This window comes from Orcinus orca, chromosome 2 (assembly GCF_937001465.1).
Source record: "Orcinus orca chromosome 2, mOrcOrc1.1, whole genome shotgun sequence".
Classification (NCBI taxonomy): Eukaryota; Metazoa; Chordata; class Mammalia; order Artiodactyla; family Delphinidae; genus Orcinus; species Orcinus orca.
In genome coordinates, this window is record NC_064560.1 from 164,075,056 (window position 1) to 164,098,766 (window position 23,711).

Genomic DNA, 23,711 nt, shown 5'->3' on the forward strand with positions numbered 1-23,711 from the left:
GCATTTGTTGTGTATGCATGTGTGTGGGGAGGGGGTGTAATTATTCAGAGCTTGAAGTAGTATATTAGGAAAAATAAAACTCAAAATAATTTCCCTTTGGAAATGGGAAAATTTGAAGTAAATATAAGAGATTAATTTATAACCATCTGGTGGGTTTAGTGTGTGATTTTATACTCTAAAAATCAGAGGTCATTCTAAATGTGCCTCTTCAAGAGATTACTTCCCTCATCTGGTTTCAGCATTGGTGATTATAATTTCTCCAAATGGCTCCATTTTTCTAAAACGTTCAGCAGGGAAATTTGGTAAAAGGTAACTGTATTTGTTGTTCTCAATACGTATGAGAGCTGAAGTTTACTAATAACCACTGGGTATTTTTAGAGTCATTTAAAAATGATAGATAAAAAGCTATGAATGATTTATTAGAGAAATGGAATGTTTGACATTATCATGTGTGTATATCTTAGATATATGTATATCTTAGAAAGATAATGTGTGTATCTTTGCAGGAGAGATATGAGATTCTGGGTGAATAATCTCTCCTGGTCATTGATGGTCTATGAGGCAACATGTGTTGAATGAGCACTGGAAGAAAGTGGGAGAAGAGCAGCCACACACACTTGCTCTCTGCCTCTGGGGTGGAGCAGCATGCACGGGTCACGCCTTTGTCTTTTCAGCCTTTACTACAAAGGGTACTACCAATTACACGGGTAGCGAAATGTTACAAGATCAAGGGCACCTGGCTCAAATACAGAACACCAACAGCCCTTCTCAAATTTGAGTAACATGTAGGATCTTTCCAAAACGTGGGCGTTGTTGGCCTCGTCTTCAGTTAAGAAGGATATTCAGAGTGCAGACTAGTTCTGCTGTATGTGTCTGTCTGCCTCAGTCTGAGTGTTTACTCAGCAGAACTTCCAGGGTGGTTTGATGTCTTCAAAACAAAATGTTTCAAAAGTACAGTTGAATTCACACTTAACCACTTTATCGCGTAATTACGGTCTTTATGAATACAGGTAAATCTGTTCATTGATATATTCATGCAGCATGTGTTCCCTGAAACCCCACCTTGTATCAAGCACTATTTTTTTTTTTTTTTATCAAGCACTATTTTGGGTTGAGAGGTTATTGAGGTGAACAACTCCAGTAAGCTTCATGTGCCCCACGAGGCTTGCATTTCAGTTACAGAGACAAACAATAAATCATTAAGAAAAATAGCAAATATCAAAAACAGATTTATGCAAAAATGGATTTATGCTTGGGCATCTTCTTTAGATCAGGTGTCAGAGAAGGAAGAGGAGATACTTAAGGAGCAATTGAATAACACAAAGGAGCTGCTGTGCAAAGAGCTAGGGAGGAGCATTCCAGTATGAGACAATGGCTCAAGGAAGAACTCAACAAGAGAAACAAACATGGTGAATTCATGGAGCAAAGGGAGCCTGGTGTGGCTGGATTGTGGTGGATGAGGGGCAGGGTGATTGGAGAGCAAGGCAGAGCTGGGTTAGGCAGGGATTCATCAGCTCTAAGCTAAGGTGTGTGGATGGGAAACCTTTGGAAAGTTTTAATCAAGGGAGTAACATGATCTGATTTACATTTTCCACTCTGGCTGCTGCGTGGAGAGGGGATTATCTGGGAGCAGGAGGGGAAGCAGGAAAGCCAGTTAGGATGCTTTTGTTGTAGCCCTGGTGAGATATCATAGTATTTTGGACCCAGGGTGGTAGCAATGGGATGAAGAACCACGGATTTCTTTTCAAAGGATGTTTGTGAACATTGGGATGATTGGGTGATTAATAAGAGAAATTAAGGATAATTTCTAAATTTTTGCCTTGAGCAATTGGTTATGGAATTTATTGTGATAAAGATTGGCAGATAGGGCTTCCCTGGTGGCGCAGTGGTTGAGAGTCCGCCTGCCGATGCAGGGGACATGGGTTCGTGCTCCGGTCCGGGAAGATCCCACATGCCGTGGAGCGGCTAGGCCCGTGAGCCATGGCCGCTGAGCCTGCGCATCCGGAGCCTGTGCTCTGCAACGGGAGAGGCCACAGCAGTGAGAGACCCGCGTATCGCAAAAAAAAAAAAAAAAAAAAGATTGGCAGATAAACTAGTTTTGAGGGAAATCAAGCTTGTATTTTTGCCATGATAGATATGAGATGCTTATTTGATATCCAGATGGAGATGTCAAGTAGACAGTTGGATGTCAGGATTCAGAGTTCTAGAGAAAGGTATAGATTTGGCAGCCATCAGCATATGGCTGGTATACTTACATTTAAAGCCATGGACTGGATGAGATCACCTATGGAATATGTAGCTAGAGCAGACCTTTTAGGTCTTGCAGTGTTCAGAGGTCAAACAGAAGAGGAGGAGCAAGCAAAGGACCCTGAGAAGGAGTGGCCAAGGCCAAAGAAGGAAAACCAGGCAAGTGTGATGGCCTGGAAACCCCTAGATGAAGATATTTCAAGAAGGGTGTATGGTCAACTGTGTTAAGTAGAGAAATGGCCATTGGATTGGGTTCATAGAGTCAGCTGGTGGCTCTAATGCATTCGCCACACTCAGATAGTAGAGATGGAGGCCTGACTGGAGGGGGTTGAGGAGAGAATGGGAGGTGAGGGAGTAGAGACAGTGACTTAACATTTCAAGAAATTTTGTTGATATCAGGTACTTGTTGAAGGGAAATGTAGGATTTTTTAAAGTAAGAGATACTACTCCATTAACTGTTATGCTTTTCCTAAGTTAGGTTCATTTATTGCTAGAGCCCCATTCATTTATTTGTTCATTCATTATTCAACAAGTGTTTTTAAATACCTATGGTGTATGGCACTGTGCTGAACACAGGGGATGGCACATGGCATGTGCTGTCCTGAAACGTATGTTCTGATTATAGGGATACAGACAATTATATCAACAGTAGAGTATGATGTGTGCTGCAAAGAGGGCTGACATGGTGCTATAGAGGTACAGAGTAGGAATACCTCACCCAGACTTGGGAGTCAGGGAAAGCTTTCCAGAGGAAGCGATTTCTAAGCTTAGACCTAAAATGTGTTAATAGATGAGCAGGCGTTGAAGGTGGAAAGAGTGCTCCAGGCTGTGGTGACGGCATATAAAAGCCGGAAGATGAGGCTGAATGTGGCGCATTCCAGGAAACGGATGTTTAGCGAGACTGAGGATTAGAGTTTGAAGGAGAGTGTGAAAAGATGAGGTCATGTAAATGTATAGGGGTTTGAAGTTTTTCTTAAGACCAAGGGGAAGCAACTGAAGGATTCTGAGTAGAAGCATATTCAGAACTAGTGATTTAGAAATCACCCAGGGGGCACTGTGGGGTGTGGTCTTATGGGACTGAGTGTGGAGACAGGAAGACCGGCTGAGAGATAATGGTGTCCTCATCTAGGAGGTGCCGGTATGGATGGAGAGAAATGGATATCCAGAGATATCTAATAGATATAATTTTCAGGGCTTTAAAATTTTTTAATTTTTATTTTATTTTTAAAATTTTTATTGGAGTATAGTTGATTTACAATGTTGTGTTAGTTTCAGGTGTACAGCAAAGTGAATCAGTTATACGTATACATATATCCACTCTTTTTGTTTTTTAGATTCTTTTCCCAGGTAGGCCATTACAGAGTATTGAGTAGAGTTCCCTGTGCTATATAGTAGGTCCTTGTCGATTATTTTATATATAGTAGTGTGTATATGTCAATCCCAATCTCCCAATTTATTCCCCTCCCCATCCCCTGCTAACCATATGTTTGTTTTCTACATCCGTGACTCTGCCTGTTTTGTAAATAAGTTCATTTGTACCCTTTTTTTTAGATTCCACATATAAGCTATATCATATGAAATAATTTTTATTTTCAGCTTTATTGAGGTAATTATCAGGATGTTTTGATTGACTGGGTATGGGAAAGGGAGGGAGAGGGAAGTATCAAAGATGACTCAGGTTTATTCTTGGGCAAATGAGTGGCTGATGGAACTGAAAAAAAATGCAGGAGAACAACTTTGGTAGGAGAGGGAGTTGATTGAGATGGTAACTCAGTTCTGGAAATGCTGAGTTTGAACTGTCCCTGGAATAACTAGGTGGAGATACCCGGAAGATAGTGGAATAAACATATGCACAGCTCAGGAGAAACAGACACCTGGGCTGAAGGTAAAGATTTGGAATTGATTAGTATATAAATGGTGATTGGTTCCCTGGGAGTAGATGAAGGTATCTAGAGAAAGAGAAGAAGGGCCTAGGCAGAACATTCCAGAGATAGAAAAAGCAAAACCAGCCCATAATAGGGCCTGGGAAGGGGTGTCCAGAGAAGTAGAAAGAAAACAAGGTGAGTGTGGTACTGTGGAATCCTAAGAAAGAGAATATTTCAAGAAGGAGAGAGTAGTAAACAGTATCAGAAGTTTCAAGGTATCCAAAAAGTACTGAGAAGTATCCATGAGGTTTAGCAATGAGTATATTATAAGTGGCCCTGCTCAGAATTAAGTGGAGAGGCTGGGGTGGAAGCCAGCTTTTCGTGGGTTGAGAAGTGAGTGGTAGGTGAGGAAGTGAAGACAGCCAGGGTAGACAATTCTTTCAAGAAGTTTGGGTTTGAAGGGGAGGACAGAGATAGGGTGGTAGCTGGAGGGGCCACAGATCTGGCATTTAAGCTGATTTTTAATTATAATGAAAAGAACATGGATTTTGGTATCAGACATGTCTGGATTTGAATTTCTCTCTCACCAGATGTGACAACTAGAGCACAGTATCCAGGGCACAGTAGACTTTCAATAAATGCTTATTGAATGAGTGACTAAAAACCCTTCATCTTCTGGGAGCTATAGTTTTCTCATTTACAAAATGCCTGCCTGACCACCTGACTAGAAGCTTTAATGAAATAGTGTCATTGTTCCTTACCCTCGAGTCCTACTTATTCCTGGACATGGCTGTTTCAGCAAGCCTTCTGAGCCCCTCCACGCGTGTCTTAGGATACCCATAAGTTAGAATAGATTCACATTGCATTACATTATGTTAATATCTCAGTTTATTATTTCATTACTATTTTTGCCAGGCCCTTCCTGTTCCCTTGTTGTCTCAAGAATAAGTCACCCATGTAAAACCAGTCTAATTACTTTAGCTAGGAGTTTCTGAGCGTGAGCTATGTGAACCCCCTCAGTCAGGATCTCTGGGAATTGGGGCACAGAACCCTGCACTTAAACCATGACTCGCTGGCATTCAAAAGTGTAGGAATCCTAGATTTGTAATCACGGCACGTATCTCCTTAGTGCAGTCTGGCTCTTTTGCACTCAGAAGTCAGAGGTGCTTGGACTGCTGCCCCGGTGGAAGGTGTTTAGGCTCACACCTTGATTTTCACAAGAAAAATGCTCACAGTGTTAATGTGGTTGGTGAAAGGCAGTAAGGAGTAAGAGATACGTGCTAAAAGAAATGTAGTCATTTCTTTGATTTATTCATTCCACAGATGTTTATTGAGCAACTCAGGTGAGTCAGAAGAGGGTAAGAAAGAAGAGAAAAAAATAGCACCCCAGATCCTAGGCATTTTATCTGTATTGTGGGCTCATTTTCATGTGCTAGAAATACAAGATTTGCTTTTACGCAGAGAGCCAGGAGCTATGTTCCATGGGGCTGGAAACAAAAGCCTCAGTGTGAAAATCTCAGGTGTTTGCATAAGGGTGTGGTTGCCTCATGTGGCTACAGGACCTTGCTGGATCCTACATGCTAAGGCCCTAAGCAGAAATTCTTTGCTGTGTGTCATAGATTTCCCCAACAAACTAAGTACTTAAATCTGTGGGTTCACTGGGGAAAAATAGCAACAAAGCCCCTCTCGCTCCTGCCCCAGCCAAATAACCATTCATTCAACAAATGCTTTCTGAATTCGAACAACGTGAAACACACTGTGTACAAGCTGCAGGCAAAGTGAGGCGCTAAATCGGACCTGGCCTCTGCTCTCCTAGAGCCCGTAGGCTAGTGAGGAGGCAGATAGTAATCAAGTTAGCTCACAGATGTTAGCTAATATTTTTTTAGGAACGGCTTTATAGAGATATAATTCAAGATGTGATTCACGTACCATGCAACTCGCCCATTTAAAGTGTACAATTCAATCATTTTTAGTATACTCACAGAATTGTGCAACCATTGCATTTAATTTTAGAACATTTTTATCACCGCCCGCCCCCCTCACCCCCCAAGAAACCCCATACCCTTTATTCCCATTTTATTCCAAAACCTTGTACTCCTCCCTGCATCAGGCCGAGGCCACCACTGATCTACTTTCTGTGTCTATAGACTGTCCTATTCTGGACATTTTGTACATGTGGAATCATATAATATGTGGTATTTTGTGATGCCTTCTCTCAGTTAGCATAATGATTTCAACATTCATCCCTGTTGTAGCTAATATTCATTTGTGTAGATCAAGCGTAATCTTGCCAGGGATTGATAAACTTTTTTTGTAGAGGACCAGGTAGTAAATATTTTAGCTTTGAGGTCCATATGGTCTCTGTCACAACTACTCAATTTGCCATTTTAGCATGAACGTAGCTACAGACAATATGTGAACAAATGAGTGTGTCTGTGTTCCAAGAAGACTGTATTTACAAAAATAGGTGGTGGGCTACATTTAGCCTTTGGGATTATCTGTTGTTGATCTCTGATTCTACATCAGTACAAGTACTCAATCCTCTTAGCAACTCTGTGAGGTAGGTACTGTTAATCCCCATCTTACAAATGAGAAGACTGAGGCACATAGCAAGTAGGTGGCAGATACGGGATCAAACTCAGGTAGTCTGGCTCTAGAGCCCCTGCTCTTAACCTTGTCAATGATTATAAGTTGAGGCCGATGCTAAGTAGTGGAGGAAGACAGATTGACTTAGGTTTCCTTCGGGATGCAACAATTGAGCTGAGCCCTAAGGGTAATTAGAAGTCAAGTAGGTGAAGAGGGCAGGGTGGTGCAAACAGCTGTGGCAGGAGGGGACATAGCTTGTAAAGGCCCTGAAGGAAGATGGAGTGGCTGGAGCCCTGGGCATGGAGGAGAGCTGTAAGTGCCGAGGCTGGAGAGATGCTCTGGGGTGGACCATGCAAGCCTCACAGGCTGTTTTGCTTTTGATCCTCAGAGCAGAGAGAAACCATCGAAGGGTGGAAAGGGTACTGTGGTCAGATGTACTGGCTGAAGTGGAGAACAGATTGAAGGGAGCAGAGCAGACCTGGTTGGCCATAGACATGGTCCAGGCCAGACCTGACGGTAGATCAGGCAAGAGGGCCGTCAGATGTAGAGAAGGAGGCGCATACCAGAGCCATGTGGAGGCAAATTTGCAGGATTTGGCGGTAGGCTGTACTTGGGGCTGATAAAGGATGGTGGTGTCAAGTCCATGAGATGAAAACACAGATGAGGGCGGGTTTGGGGAGAAGTAGAGAGGTAGAGTGTCATTTCAGTCCTGGAATGCTGAGTTTGACAGGCAAGTGCTGTTTTTTCCATAGTGACAACACAGATTCTCCTGGGAGGAAATACGTGAATGAAAAGAATTTTGAAGTAGAGACGTGGTTGCACATTGAGTTTACGAGATGTGTTAGCTAGGACTTAGCTTCTAAACTCACTTTTCTGGTTCAATAAGTGAGATCTCAGTCCTGGTACTATTTATTTTTCTTTCTTACTTGCTTATTTGTTTGGCTTAAGAAAATGTGTTGTAAATTGTCCCCCTGCTTTCTCTGTTGGTTAATAGTCTCCCCTTTTGTAGTTCAGTAACAGGCCTTTTCCTGTTTATTCTTCAGATATTTTAGGCTTTTCTCGTTTTCATTGTGCATGCCTGTGTGTTTTCATTCATTTATTTGTTTGTTATCATCTCCATGAGAAACAATAGAAGAGGTGGCCTTATTATTTTTAGTTCCCTTTCTATTGGATAACAGCTTGGGTAAGATTCTTTGGGATGGCTGTTGGAACACATGGCTAAAATGTGTTGCATTATTGTCTGAATTTAGTTATTCTTACCTTGTCTAACAGAGAGTTGGCAGCATTGTTTCAGGGGAGAGCAGCAGGGTCTCATTAGTGCATGCCCTTTTGTTCAAGACATTTTCTTAGTAGAAGAAAGAAATTACCCAGGGGTTTTTGATTTTGAATTTTATTTATTTTTCTTATACAGCAGCTTCTTATTACGTATCTATTTTATACATATTAGTGTATATATGTCAATCCCAATCTCCCAGTTCATCCCACCCACAGCTTCCCCCCACAGCTTTCCCCCCTTGGTGTCCATACATTTGTTCTCTACATCTGTGCCCAGGGGTTTTTAAAACAAGGATTAGGATAAGACATAGGCCTAGTAACTGTTGCCAATAAATTCTTCTCCTTGCAATAAGTCAGTTTGAACCTCAATCTTTTAATATTTACTAAGTCTTTCAATCAGCAAAATGTACTGAGTACCTCTTCTCTACATGGCACTGGTCTAAGGGGAAGCAAAAACACAAAAGCATAAGGGTTTAATATTAAGGTTGATACCATGAGTAGGAGAGAAACCACACAGAGGTACATGACTGCAGTACATGAGCAGCAAGTGGTAATTACCATAAGATAGAAACAAAACTGTTGGTTATTCATGTAGCTATCCTTTCATAAGAATACAGGTAGAATGATGATAAACATGCTATTTTATAATTTGCCCTTTTTCACTTAAGAATATACCTGCATCGGCACATAGGTATCTACTTTGTTCTTTTTACTGGGTAAATGATAATTTTCTTCCTTTCTGGTAATGTGGAAGGTTTATGATCTCCTTTTTAAAAATTTCTTATGGCTTAACAGATGCTTTTTAACTTTAAATAGTGTACCTAAATTGCTGCTTTTTGAATTAATCAACTTAAAAAATGAAACCATATCATGTGTAGTAATTTAATTTACATATACATACATTCTTTCATTCGACAAGTGTAGTAATTTAATTTACATACACATACATTCATTCTTTCATTTGACAAGTATTGACTAAGTGCCTTCTACTTGGGAGGTATTACTCTAGGAGCGAGGAACCCAGTGACCGACCAAAACAAATCCTTGCTCTTTAGAATTTATGTTCTTTGCCTGTCTAATCTAGAAGGATGCACAGGAAATTGTTAATTAACGTTGTCTCTGGGGAAGGAAAATGGGTGTGTGGGGAAAGTTAAGATTAACTTTGAATTCTGTTACTGTTTATAAAACATGTTTTATGAGGATTATATATTACTTCCTAATGCTAATAATGATTAAAAAAAAAAAAGACCCAACAAAGTATTGTGGTAGGCCAGAGCCAGAAGAGATTATTTCTGTTTCACAAAGGGGACATTTGAACAGGATATGTCTTATTTTAACAAATGTTGATCGAATGCCCCCCATGTGCATTGTGCTGGGTGCTGGGGTTTCTGTGAATGCAGAGGGATGCGGGAGGATTAGCCAGTCCAGAGGGTACATAGCATGTTGATTCAGAAAAGAGAGCAACTTAACTGGGGAGCTGCATATATTCTAGTTTGGCTAGAGAAGGAGGATGTAAGTGGGGAAGTCATGGGGGATGAGTCAGGAAAAAGTTGATTGGAGTCAAATTCTGAATGACCTAGAATGTTAGGCTAAGAATCTATAATTTATTCATTAAGGAATTAGGGAGTGATCAAAAGATTTTAACGAGGAGCGTGTAAGATCCAAGGAATAAATCTGGTGCCCTGTGCAATGAACCTGTTATCAATAACCCAGCAGTAGAAAGGGAAGAAGGGAAATTCCCGGGTAGAGAAGGTTGCAAAGCCTCCTTGGTGACCTCATGCAGTAGAGAACATTCTTGGAGAAGCCACATTGTAAGAATTTGTTGCTCTGTGTTTAAGTGAAAATGTCAATTAGAGATTCTCATGCCTGGGTAACTGCCTTTGAACTCTTACTACCAGGGAGGACTGCTGGAGTCAACATTTTAGACGAACTTTTGTGGAGACTGGACCTTGCTGAGACACAGTGGCCTTGGTAGTTTAATAATGAGATTTATAATGAACTTAAAATCTACACTCTTTAATTGAGCTTAACTCAATTTGTTTTCATTTAAGTTCCCTTCCAGCTAAGGATATGAGTTGCCAGCTCACAAAAGGCAGATTGAATAAGAACAAAGTCAGAGATTAAATGTATTTTTATGGTAATGACACCTAGAGAAAACCTTTTCCTTCTATGCCTTTCTGAAACTCAGCCAGATATTTTCCAAGAATGATAATCTAGGATAGCCATATGGGCCTGAATGAAATTCACTGACTACATTTTCCTGCATTTTATATATTTCTTATTTGCCTTAAAAATCAGAATAGAGAATTTCTCAATCTCTATTCCTTGGCATTTTAAGAAACTCATCCTTATGATAGATTTTATTATTTTCTGTCTGTTTTTGTCTTTTTCTGTCCTTGATGTCTGCTGATTAAGTGGTCTTTTTCTCATTACTCAGCCATAAAAAAAGAGTGAAATAATGCTATTTGCAGCAACATGGTTGGACCTGGAGATTATCATACAAAGTGAAGTAAGTCAGACAGAGAAAGACAAATTTCATATAATATCACTTAAATGTGGAATCTAAGAAATGGTACAAATGAACTTATTTATAGAACAGAAACAGACTCACAGACTTAGAAAACAAACTTATGATTACCAAAGGGGAAAGGTGGGGAGAGAGGGATAGATTAGGAGGTTGGCATTAACAGATACATACTACTATATATAAAATAGATAATCAACAGGGACCTACTGTATAGCACAGGGGAACTCTACACAATACTCTGTAATTGCCTATATGGGAAAAGAATCTGAAAAACAACAGATATTTGTGTATGTATAACTGAATCACTTTGCTGCACACCTGAAACTAACACAACATTGTAAATCAGCTATATTCCAATATAAAATAAAAATTAAATTAAAAAAATAAAAAAATAGGGGCTTCCCTGGTGGCGCAGTGGTTGAGAATCTGCCGGCTAATGCAGGGGACACAGGTTCGAGCCCTGGTCTGGGAGGATCCCACGTGCTGGGGAGCAACTGGGCCCGTGAGCCACAACTACTGAGCCTGCGCGTCTGGAGCCTGTGCTCCGCAACAAGAGAGGCCGCGATTGTGAGAGGCCCGCGCACGGCGATGGAGAGTGGCCCCCACTTGCCACAACTAGAGAAAGCCCTCGCACAGAAACGAGGACCCAACACAGCAAAAATAATTAATTAATAAACTCGTACCCCCAACGTCTTAAAAAAATAAACAAATAAATAAATAAAAGGTCCTATTCTCTTTATGTCATTTTGAGAAGAGTTTTATTATTTCATTAGAAAGTTACTCTGGAAATTAAAAAATAAAACCCAACATTAAAAAAAAATCTCATCCACTCAAATTAACTTGCTTTAAAGCATGTGGCTCTCAATTATTTTTTCCCCAATGGGTCAGCCTTTGAAAAGAACAAAAGGTTACTTATCCTGCCATAGGGGGAGCTATTTGGCTCTGGTTCCTGTTGAATTAATACCACTTTTCAGGGATAAGGCAGTATGAAAATGTGAGAAAAGTGTGTCAAGGGATAAGTGACATGGCACAGACGAAACCATTTAATTGAGTAGTCATAAAGGTGTTTAATTGCACCTGGAAAGTCTTTGTCTGCTGTTAGCAAGGGTCCTTGTTGCATTTGAAGGGTTATGATTTCCAGGATGAAGAGGTAGACAGTGTGTTAAAAGCCATGAAATTTAAAAACCTTTTCCTGAGGGTTTCATTTGCTAACTGGAGAGTTCGGGTCGGGATTTGTTCTGCCTGCTCCTCTTATTGTTTTCCCCTTGTTTCTATTAGATTTTAATCAACTTAGGACAGGGATAACTTAAGGTTTTCATTGGAAATTTTTGGTTATTTTAAATTTATGTCCCTATCAGAGGTCAGTCCAACCTATGTGAGACTAGGTGCTCCAAGTTGAGCAGTCCATATAGAGCCCTCATATGCTGCCTGTTTTCTCAGCCTAGGGAAGTTCACAGTCCTCAGTTTGCTCAGTACCAAGAACCCTTTTGTCCAGCATCACATGGAAATGATCATGTGATCCCTCATCTTTCTTGGAAATAATTCAGAATGACTCAGGTTTCCAGGTGGATGTGCAATACTCAAACTCCTTGGGCGCACAGTGCTCCTTTACGTTCCTTTTTGTGCCAGCATTTCACCCTCTCTATGGTTATTCCTTTCTCCCACAATAATTCCCCTAACGTTAGTGTAGACTCTCTGTCCTGGACCTGGTGGTATTCCTGGTTAGTTTCTTCTCCATACTTTACACCTAGAAAGAAAAAAAAATCTCTCTTGGCTCCTTAAGGATAAAGAAGAGAGCCCTCGGGCTTCCCTGGTGGCGCAGTGGTTGAGAGTCCGCCTGCCGATGCAGGGGACGCGGGTTCATGCCCCGGTCCGGGAAGATCCCACATGCTGCGGAGCGGCTGGGCCTGTGAGCCATGTCCACTGAGCCTGCGCGTCCAGAGCCTGTGCTCCGCAATGGGAGAGGCCACAACAGTGAGAGGCCCACGTACCGCAAAAAAAAAAAAAAAAAAAGAGAGCCCTCTTTGTTTGTTTTCCTTGTTGTTTGTTTTGTTTTTTGTTTTGAATTTCTGCTTTTTTGTAATAATGAAATAGTCCCTTCCTGCTTATACACGTGGCCTTGATTAATGTACTTTGTGCGCAGGTAACTTGATCCTGGAAACATAAAAACTTGTTCTCTAGTTTTCTCTATGGAGGAACAAAGTTAGCTCTCAACACATTTTTTGGTAAGCGTCAGTACATGTTTAAATTTATTGTCTTATCATCTTCTGATTCTAGGGAAACAAACAATGAAAACATGAGTAACATTTTGAATTATAGGACAAAATTATGGTTCTTTATAATTCTTTTTTTTTTAAATTTTTATTTATTTATTTTTGGCTGCCTTGGATCTTCATTGGGGCGCAAGAGCTTTCTCTAGCTGTGGCGAGCGGGGGCTACTCTTCATTGTGGTGCACGAGCTTCTCATTGCGGTGGCTTCTCTTGTTGCGGAGCACGGGCTCTAGGCACGCGGGCTTCAGTAGTTGTGGCACGTGGGCACAATAGTTGTGGCTCATGGGCTCTAGAGCTCAGGCTCAGTAGTTGTGGCACGTGGGCTTAGTTGCTCCGCGGTATGTGGGATCTTCCCGGACTGGGGCACGAACCCGTGTCCCCTGCATCGGCAGGCGGACTCTCAACCACTGCGCCACCAGGGAAGCCCCCTGAATATATTTTGAAGGTGGACGTAAGAGGATTTCCCGAGGCATTGGACGTGAAGTGTGAGAGAAAGAGAGAAGCCAACCTGTGATGGAGGAGGAAGACAGAGAGTATAGGGGCCTGCAAGCAGAAGGAGAGAGTGATTATCTGTACTGAATGCTGCTGATTGCTCCAGAAAGATGAAGACTGAGAATCGATCATTGGTTTTAGTGGGGGCTGGGGGGGTCGTTGATGAACTCGATTCATGGTGACCTTGATGAAAGAGTAGTTTCAGCGGAATGGTAAGGGTATGATTGGTGTGGGTTCAGTTAAGAGAGAAGGAGGAGGGGATCTGGAGACCAGGAACATAGACAAATCTATTTGAGGAGTTTTGCCACAATGGACCTGTACCTGATGGGGTCAAGACAGGGTTGTGTTTTGTTTTTAGTTTTAGATGGGCGAATTAATAGCATGGATCAGTACTAATGGGAATGGTCTTGGGTCGGGGAGAGGATAATACAGGAGAGAAAGGAGTAAAAGGTCCTGGAGTAGCTCCAAAGGGATGAGACCTGGTGAATGAGGGAAGGAAGGGATTGGCTTTAGGTCTGAGCAAGGCTGGCTCACCCATGCTAACAGGCAGGAGGCAGAGCCTTTTGATAGGTTACTAGACAAGGGAGTAGATGATCCCTAAGTGTCCTGGGGAAGCAAGGTCTCAGCTGAGAGTAAGGATGGGAGGGGAGGCGTTGGGAGTTTGAGAAAGAAGGAGAGGGTGTGAAATTGCTGTCTAGAGGAGTGGGAGAGGGCAGTGTATTATGACTTCCAGGCACTATTGAGGGCCTACTTGGCGGCCACGATGAGACTGGTCAGCAGTTACGGATTTCCTTCCAGCCACATTCAGCAGCATGCGTGCAGGTATGAGTGAGCAGAGAGTGGTGATGAAGAGCACACAGCAGAATGAGAGGTGCAAGGGAATGTTTGTAATAATTGATCGTGCAATTTACAATGGATAAGGATGAAAGGAAGGAGACCAAGGGGGCGAGGGACAGTGTAAAACTGGCAGAATTGATGGCTTGGAGTTGCTGATGGACTCCAAGGATTGTTGGAGTTGAGACACTAGTGAGAATGAACTGAAAAGATAAGTTATGATGTTCAGAGATGGGGATGCATGAACTCAAGATCATGAGTTGTAGTTATTAGTAATGACAAGGTCAGGGTATAACCATGACAGTGAGTGGTTGAGGCAGAGCAGAAGACACATTTATTGGAGAAGAATTCAAGAAACAGAGAGGCCAGAAGGTTGGAAGTTTCACCAGTATGTGTATTGAAATTACGAAGAATTAGGGGTCACATTGGAAAGAGCAACAGTGGGGAAGGAACTAAAACCTTTGAGAAATGATGAGGAATGACAGAGGTAAGTAGATGACTGTAATAGTGGGGACTGTCTGATGCCGTGAGAGTTAAAGCTGGAGCATTTCAGGGACAAAGAGAGTGGAAAATGATCTGGAAGTAGCAGCGAAGAGCAAGGAACTAGTGGTCCAAGGTCTGTAAGAGAAAGCAATGCTGTCAGTTGGGAGGGCTGTGGGGGAAGCAGAGTTCTGGGTTAGGGCGGAGGTTCAATTAGAGCAGAAAGGTGAAGAGGGTAGTGGGCACATAGGGGATTTCGCTGATGGTCTATTATGGATTTCAGCATCAGTGAAGGGTTTCAGGAGTTAAGGAGAGGTGGGAGATGAGAAAAATTGGGGGATGTGCAGAGTCTTTTGGAAATTAGAGGGAGAATGGAGGGGGACCTGAGTGTGTGAACTGTGTGTGTGTGTGAGGGGCAAAGGCACAGTGAGATGAGATCTGGTGAGCCCGCGGTAGGTGGTGGGAACAAGGCTGTAAGCATTAGGCACAGGGAGGAGTGGGTGTCTGGATTGCTCTCACCCCTGTCCAGTAGGATGAGGAGATCTGGGGAAATGGAAAGACAGTCCTGTGTGCAGGGGAACCCCTGGCCTCAGGGCTGAGGGTGTCTGCTGGAGCCGAGGGGCTAGAAGTGAGGGGAAGAATGGTGTCGGGATGGAGCTCTCTCCTGCCCTGGGGAGGAAGGAAGGATCCACACCGAGTGTTCCGATCTTTCCCTGGACTCCTGCCTGGTTAGTAATAGTGAGAGCTAGCACTTCCGTGTTTCCTTGGTGCAAGGGTCTGTTCACTTTGAGTGAACCACTAACAGCCTCTAGCGGTGAGTGCTTCTCACCTTATTCCACGAGGAACCTGCCCCACGTCACACAGCTACTCAGTAACACAGGCGGGATTTGAACTCCGGTCTCTCTGATTCTAATTGCAGCTGATTGACAGTTAATTCAGTGACAATATATTCTTCATGATAAATGTCAAGACTAAACTGCCGCAACTTTATGAGCCCTTTAAAATGTATTCAGATGTTCTGGGTTTATCTGAAGTACCGTGTGGTGTTGGCTTAGACTGCAAGTCCATTTGGATTAGAAACCCTTTTTTTTTCTTCACAGGTCCTTGTACAGCACTGTCAAGGTCATGTAGGGGCTAATTCTTTTGTCGGTAAAATATTAAAAACCGTTGTCGCTTGCAGTTAAACGGTGGCTTTGAGAAATATCTTATTTCAACGTGCTGTATTTCCAAAACACTTCTTGGACAAACACCTGAAATTTAAACTAAGTCCTAGAACGTATATAAGATTGTGAGATACACACACGTACCCAGAGTGACAGACCTTTGAAACGTTGATTTGTTCAAATGGTTTCTGAGGCTTCTCGTTTTCTAACTGCTATTGTCCTTTTTAAATAGCTGAACAGGAAGACACTCAGAAGAAAACCTTCACATGCTGGGTAAACTCACAGTTGGCAAAGGTGAGGAAAAAGAGAGCAAATCAAGCTATAAATATATATTTAAGTGATTCCTCCTGTTCCTTCAGTTTTGGTCCCCAAAATGGCACTGGTGACATGTAAAAGGTTGAAAAAATGTGCTGAATATCACCTTGATCTTGTTTTGATGTATGTGTTATTCTTTTCCAACACGAAAAGGGGGCATTTTTGTTAAGGATATGGGAGACAGTGCTAGAAAATATTTAAAGCAGTAACATCTCTTTTATCAAATGAAATTGTAACAAGAAGTCATATATGTTGAGTGTTATGTTAGACACTGTTGTAAGTACTTTAAATGTACTGACCACTCGTTATGTTTCAGTGACTTCACAACATCCTGAGACAGATAGTATTGTTTGTGTTTAGAGAACAAGGAAACTAAGGTACAGAGACGTTGTGTGACTTCTCCAAGGTCCCACAGCTTACAAGTGATCGTGCTGGGATGCAAACCCAGGCAGTCTGGACCCAGAGGCCTTGATCTTAATCTCTGTGCTATCCTGGCCTTCAGTGATCCAGGTGCCTGGAATAACCTAGATACAAAATGAGTGAGCCTCTTCACCCAGGCTACCCATCCCAGCACAGTGCTTATCATTCTAAAAAGAGGAAATTCATAAACAGGTTACTCTGGACATGTAATCTCCCCAGAGGGGTCACTATTGGCTGATTCTGAGCATCATGAATGCCACTTCACTGCACAAGTTTTAAGCTCCCAGTGAAAGCTGAAAGAGTGTTGTGTTACTGGAAATTTGCTGTGAGATAAATTCACTACTTTCCTTATCATGTTTTGATATGGAACTTTGTGTGTTTTCTACATTCTGTTAATTAAGAAGAAAATCACTACTGAATCTTAGCTTTTGCAAAGATGCAAAAGCACATGTATGAGATTCTTAAAAGTTACCGTGTTTTTGGACCAAAGTTTCAATGATTACTTTGCTTGTGACCTTTTGTAGCACACCCCTCCCTCAGTTGTATCGGACCTATTCGCAGACATTAAAAAGGGGCATGTCCTCCTGGACCTGCTGGAGGTACTCTCAGGACAACAGTTGGTAAGCTTTTAAAACAACATTAAGAAATTTTGTGGGTTAAAAAAAAAAAAATCACATTTGTGAGTAATATATTTTGCTTGAATGTCATAGCCTCGAGATAAAGGATCTAATACATTCCAGTGTAGAAGCAATATAGAACATGCCCTGAGATTCCTAAAAAACCGATCAGTGAGTATGAAATTCACATGAAAATTCATTGGGGAGATAAATGCTGTGAAATATTTTCTCCTTTTAACATGCATTTCTTTTTTTTCCAGATCAAGCTAATAAATATTCACGTTACCGATATTATAGATGGAAACCCATCCATTATTCTTGGCCTAATTTGGACAATTATACTGCACTTTCATGTAAGTAGTTTGATGATATGAAAAGTATTCCTGTTCTAATTACCACAGTATGAAATAAGTGTGACTTGATGCTAGAGCTTCTTCCAGAAATAGGACCCTCTGGAAGTCTTGTCAGGTGGAAAATATATAGCAGACCCTTTGCCACTTGTTATTCTTCAATTGAAAATTGAATGCTGAATTATCATGATATCCTGAAATATCCATGGTATCAGCACCAGTCTGAATAGAACTTGCCATGGTAAATTTTTGCTTATTATTGTTTATTTACTCTGTCAGAAGAGAGAATAGGAAGCTTCTGGAGTAAATTCTTGAAAATTAACCCATTAAACTTGGTTAAATCTCCCTATTTTTGAGGTCCCTTGTCTAATCTAATAATCCTGCAACATCTAGCTCTGTCCCAAGACTGACTCATAGCTTTCATTTCATTCCACAAATATTTTTGAGCACCTACTTTGTGCTAACTGTTGTGCTGGGACAGTAAGAAAATAACAGGGGGCACTTCCCTGGTGGCACAGTGGTTAAGTATCCACCTGCCAATGTAGGGGACACGGGTTCAATCCCTGGTCTGGAAGATCCCACATGCCGTGGAGCAACTAAGCCCGTGCGCCACAACTACTGAGCCTGTGCTCTAGAGCCCGTGCACTGTAACTGCTGAGCCCCACACGCTGCAGCTAATGAAGCCTTCGCACTCTGGGCCCCGTGTGCCGCAACTACTGAGCCCGTGTGCTGAAGCCCACACACCTAGAGCCCGTGCTCTGCAACAAGAGAAGCCACTGAAAAGAGAAGCCCGTGCACTGCAACGAAGAGTAGCCCTCGCTCACTGCAACTAGAGAAAGCCCGCACACAGCAATGAAGACCCAACGCAGCCAAAAAAAACAGAAAGAAAGAAAATAACAGGGAATAAGTAGGTTATAGTCCTGACTTTATGACACTTATGGCTGATAAATACATTCTTTCAGGCCTGGGATTTTGAATTAGTGCGTATTTTCTGTAGCTACTTAAAAACTTATATGTTCAGGGGCTTCCCTGGTGGCACAGTGGTTGAGAGTCCGCCTGCCGATGCAGGGGACACGGGTTTGTGCCCCGGTCTGGGAAGATCCCACATGCCGCGGAGCAACTAAGCCCATTCGCCACAACTACTGAGCCTGCGCTCTAGAGCCCGCGAGCCACAACTACTGAACCCGCATGTGACAACTACTGAAGCCCACGTGCCTAGAGCCCGTGCTCCACAACAAGAGAAGCCACTGCAATGAGAAGCCTGCGCGCCTAAATGAAGAGTAGCCCCCGCTCGCCGCAGCTAGAGAAAGCCCGCAGGCAGCAACGAAGACCCAACACAGCCAAAAATAAATAAAATAAATAAATTTAAAAAAAAAAGAATCAATTTAAAGTTTTGTTTTAATATTGTAAATAAACTTTTGTCAAAAGTATACAACACACAGAGAAAACTGCACAAATCTTAAATGTAGAGCTTGATGAATTTTTGGAAATTAAACACATCCCCATAACCACCATTTAACTGAAGATAAGATGATAGAATATTGCCAGCATCCCAGAGCCCCCAGGTCTTTCTCCCAGTCACTGCCCTCCTTCCCTAAAGATAACCGCTACTTTGATCTTTATCATTGGTTAGTTTAGCATTTTAAACTCCATATAAACAGAATTATAACTGAATTATTTTGCATACACTATATAATAGTCTTTTCTACCTGACTTCTTTCACTTAACATCATGTCTGTGAGATTCATCCTCTTGAGGCAGGTATCAGTGGGTCTTTCTTTTCCATTGCTGTATATGAATATACCATTGCATGAATATACCAGAACTTATTTACCATTCTACTGTTGACGGACATTTCTTTTGCTGCCAATTTTAAGCTATTATGAATAAAGCTGCTAAAAACATTCTTGTATATGCCCTTTGGTGGTACAAGCCCTTACTTCTGTTGCATATTTATCTAGGACTGGAACTGCCGGGCTGCAGGGCATGTGATCTTCAGCTTTTGTAGATACTGCCAGTTTTTCAAACTTGTTGTGATTTACACTGTTACCAGAGTTTAAGAGTTGCTTGCTCCAATCCTTGCTAATACTTGGCATTAAAAACTTTTATTTTAGCTATGCTGTTGTGTATAATGATTTTTAGAAGTTTTAAAATGTATTCTGGATACAAGTCCTTTGTTGGGTATATATAAATTGCAAATATCTTCTCTGACTCTGTGGCTTGCTTTCTCAAATCTTTAATGAACAGACATTCATAATTTTAATGTAGTTCACATTTATCAGCTTCTTTTTTTTTTTTTGGTGGCTAGTACTTTTTATGTCCTTTAAAGAATTCTTTCCCTTTGCCAGTACCATGGAGATATTCTCTTATGTTATTTTCTAGAATAGTTCCGTCCAATAGGACTTTCTGCAGTGATGGAAATGTTCTGTACCTGCACTGGACAGAACAGTAGCCACTAGCCACTTGTGGCTATTGAACACTTGGCATGTGACTAGTATGACTGAGGAACTAAATTTTAAAGTTTATTTAATTTAAATTTAAATAGCCACATGTGGCTAGTGGCTATCATATTGGACAGCACATTTCTAAAAGCTTAATCATTTCACAGTTTACTTTTAGCTCTACAATCTTTCAAGAATGAATTGATTTGTTTGAGTATGTTATGTTAAGGCAATTAAGATTTTTTTTTCCATATGGCTATCCAGTTGATCCAACAGTAATAATTGAAGAGACCATCATTTTCCTACTGCACTGTAGTATCACCTTCATAAATCAAGTAGTCATATAGGTATGGCTCCATTTTCAGATTGTCTGTTCTGTCCCATTATTTATCCTTGTACCAATACTATACTACATTAATTTCTGTAGCTGTACAGTCAGTCTTGATATCTGATATTGTGGTTTTCCAGCTCGTTCTTCAAGATTATCTTGGCTTCTTTGCTCTTTGTATTTCCGTGTATATATTTTTTTGAGATGTAGTTGACATATACCATTGTGTAAGCTTAAGGTAGATAACATGTTGATTTGATAGTCATACAAATTTTATAAGTAACTTGTTAATTTACACACACGTAACCTGCTGGAATTTTTATGAGGATTGATTGAAAAATTGATTGGAAAAAGCTGACATCTTTTAAATAATGCATCTTTTTTTTTTTTTGCGGTATGCGGGCCTCTCACTGTTGTGGCCTCTCCCGTCGCGGAGCACGGGCTCCGGACGCGCAGGCTCAGCAGCCATGGCTCACGGGCCCAGCCGCTCCGCGGCATGTGGGATCTTCCCAGACCGGGGCACGAACCCGTGTCCCCTGCATCGGCAGGCGGACTCTCAACCACTGTGCCACCAGGGAAGCCCCTAAATAATGCATCTTTTAACCCATGAATATAACATTTTCATTTTTGTTCTGTTCAAAATATTTTCAAATTTTCATTATGATTTCTCATTTGACCCATGGGCTCTATCACAATCTATGGCTTAATTTCCAAATATTTGGAGGTTTGTTATGTCTTCACTAGTACTGATTTCTAGCTCAATTTCAGTGTGGTTGGAAAATATAATCTGAATTATTTCAGTCCTTCAAAATTGCTGTGGCTTGCTTTATGGCTCAGCATGGTCAATTTTGGTAAATATTCTATATGCACTGGGAAAGAATGTTGATTCTGCCATTTTAGGTGCAATGGGGTATGTCAACCAGATCAAATTTGTTCATTGTATTGGTCACACCAACTATTATTGGTTATCTGGTGAGTCTGTCAATCATTGAAAGAAGTGTACATCTTTCAATAATACTTCTATTATATTTCTGGATTTATCTTTTTATTTTGTTTTGTTGTTTTGTTTTGTTTTGTTTGCGGTATGCGGGCCTCTCACTGTTGTGGCCCCTCCCGCCGCGGAGCACAGGCTCCGGACGCGCAAGCTCAGCGGCCATGGCTCACAAGCCCAGCCGCTCCGCGGCATGCGGGATCCTCCCGGACCGGAGCACGAACCCGTGTCCCCTGCATCGGCAGGCAGACACCCAACCACTGCGCCACCAGGGAAGCCCCTCAGTTCAGTTTTGATGGACAGAGGTGGAGCACCAGTGAAGTGCTCTATAAGCATGCTGCGGGGGGCGAATAGATGCCTGCCCTTGATGTGGAGCGCCATATGCTTGGGTGAGAGCAAGTCCCAAAAGCCAATGTGTAGCCCCAGATGGCCAATGCCGTTATTCAAAGGTTTGCCCAGTGCTCAATTCACCCTGAGTAAACTGTCACTGTTATACGATAATTTTTAGGTCTTGTTCTGGCTGAAGGTTTTGCCTCAATGCTGCTAACCTATGATTCCACACACGTTAACGATTATTATGTCTTCCTTAGATTGAGGAGATTGCCCGGACTCTTTCTTGCAATTACAATCAGCCTTCCCTGGACAGTGTGAGTGTGGTCGACTCATCTCCTACCTCAAGTCCTCCAGCTAAGAAATGCTCCAAAGTCCAGGCAAGATGGCAGATGTCTGCAAAGAAGGCTCTTCTCCAGTGGGCTCAGGAGCAATGTGCCATGTAAGTAGTTTGCTCCACCAGAGGAGACACACAGGGCAGCTGTACCCACCAACGCAACCTTACCGACCTCCAGGTCTGAAAGTCAGGCCAAATAGGAGTAACACCCACCTGAACACTTCCCTGTCATAAAAAGAAAAGGCTCACTCTCCCCCTTCCTCTCACACTGAATCTTCCACACGTGGACCTCTGTGAGCTCAGCCACACTTGGTTTTGAAGACCGGAAGGTGGTGTCATCTGGGTAACTTCCCTCACTCCCACTCCCATGTATAGGTGGTCTATTACTGTGTGCAAATAAAGTAGTCTTCAAATATCTTTTTCTTTAGGCACAATTCCCCTATGCATCTGGAAGGTGGATTTAGATTCGAAAAGTTTTGCCATACTAGAAGCTCTTTAAAAGTCGGGACTCTATCTTAGTTGACTGTGTATTCCCTTAATTTTAGCCTAATATGTGTTCTTGGTAGGTGCTCCATAAATGTGTTGAGTGGATGAATGAAAAATGAGTGAATGAGTAGCCAGCTCATAAAATTATCCCTTGGAACTCTATAGGGTTGCATGAAGGACCATGGTCCCCATTGTTTAGAAACTCGTAGCTCAATTAGGAAACAAAGAAAGAAGAGAGTAGGTGTTTTAAAAAAAGGAGATGATAAAGGGAAGTTAATGCTTATAATTTCTTTTTTTTATTTATTTTTTATTATTAATTGTTATTGGAGTATGATTGCTTTACCATGTTGTGTTAGCCTCCAATGCACAGCAAAATGAATCAGCCATACACATGTAGTTATGCCCTCACTTTTGGACTTCCCTCCCATTTAGGTTACCACAGTGCACTCGGTAGAGTTCCCTGTGCTATACAGTATGTTCCCATCAGTTGTCTGTTTTATACATAGTGTCAATAATGTATACGTGTCAATCCCAGTCTCCCAATTCCTCCCACTATAATTTCTTTTTTACATAGGAAAATGTTTTCTGCTCTTGGGATACATTTACTTTTTCAATTTAGCCAACTGCTTGGATGGAGTTTAGGAAAATAAGGAATTAGGACGCAGGAGATCCACCACAAAAAGACCTATAGAGTTCAAAAGGCGTTCTTTGTCACATCATAGCATTGTCCAGATAAACAGGGGCATAAACATGTTGCTAAGCCCTCTCAAATGTTGGGCTTCTGAGTAACTGCTTCTTAATGAAAGGCTAAGATGTTAATTTCTGTCTTACCTTTCTGTAGTTGTCATTCATCCTCTGTATTCTGTGAGGGGACACAAATATACATGCATATCTTCCAGGTTTTAAGTATATTAAATGAACTTTTTCTTGAACTTCCTGGAGATGATTTTATTTCAGTTTCCTAAATTTTTAAAATCCAAAATATAGCATGTGTGAAAATCATTATTACACCATATTCAGATTTGCTTCAAATCCTTTCAAAGTCCATATATTTTACCAAGGTTTACCTTTTCCCCATGTCCGTCCTTATTTTTCAACTATAGAGCTTATGCTAAACGTATTAAGATGTAGTAGGTAATTCTTAAGTATTTTGTCAGGAGTTTATTGTAGTTTTGGCTGTCATTGGTGGTATTACTGGGTGACTTTTGTTGGAATATTCTGTGATTCTCTAGGGCTCAGATGTAAGGCTATGTTGTAAGAAATATGTGGTATTTTTTGTATTCCTGAAGGAGATGAATTGGGCCCCCATTTGTGATGTCTGCATGAGCCTAGACCCTACCAGTCACTCTGGAGCCA

General features: G+C 41.6%; 1 protein-coding gene across 6 annotated transcripts in view; it reads left to right on the forward strand.

Annotated features, from left to right (window-relative positions):
* SYNE2 (spectrin repeat containing nuclear envelope protein 2) overlaps positions 1-23,711 on the forward strand; it is a 330,191-nt gene that overhangs the window by 66,001 nt on the left and 240,479 nt on the right. For all 6 annotated transcript variants that reach the window (XM_049706356.1, XM_049706357.1, XM_049706358.1 and 3 more), the window contains exons 3-7: positions 15,973-16,034; positions 17,000-17,095; positions 17,186-17,263; positions 17,353-17,445; positions 21,793-21,974. In XM_049706356.1, the coding sequence (XP_049562313.1) occupies positions 15,973-16,034; positions 17,000-17,095; positions 17,186-17,263; positions 17,353-17,445; positions 21,793-21,974 (511 nt within the window). The remainder of the gene's footprint in view (positions 1-15,972; positions 16,035-16,999; positions 17,096-17,185; positions 17,264-17,352; positions 17,446-21,792; positions 21,975-23,711) is intronic.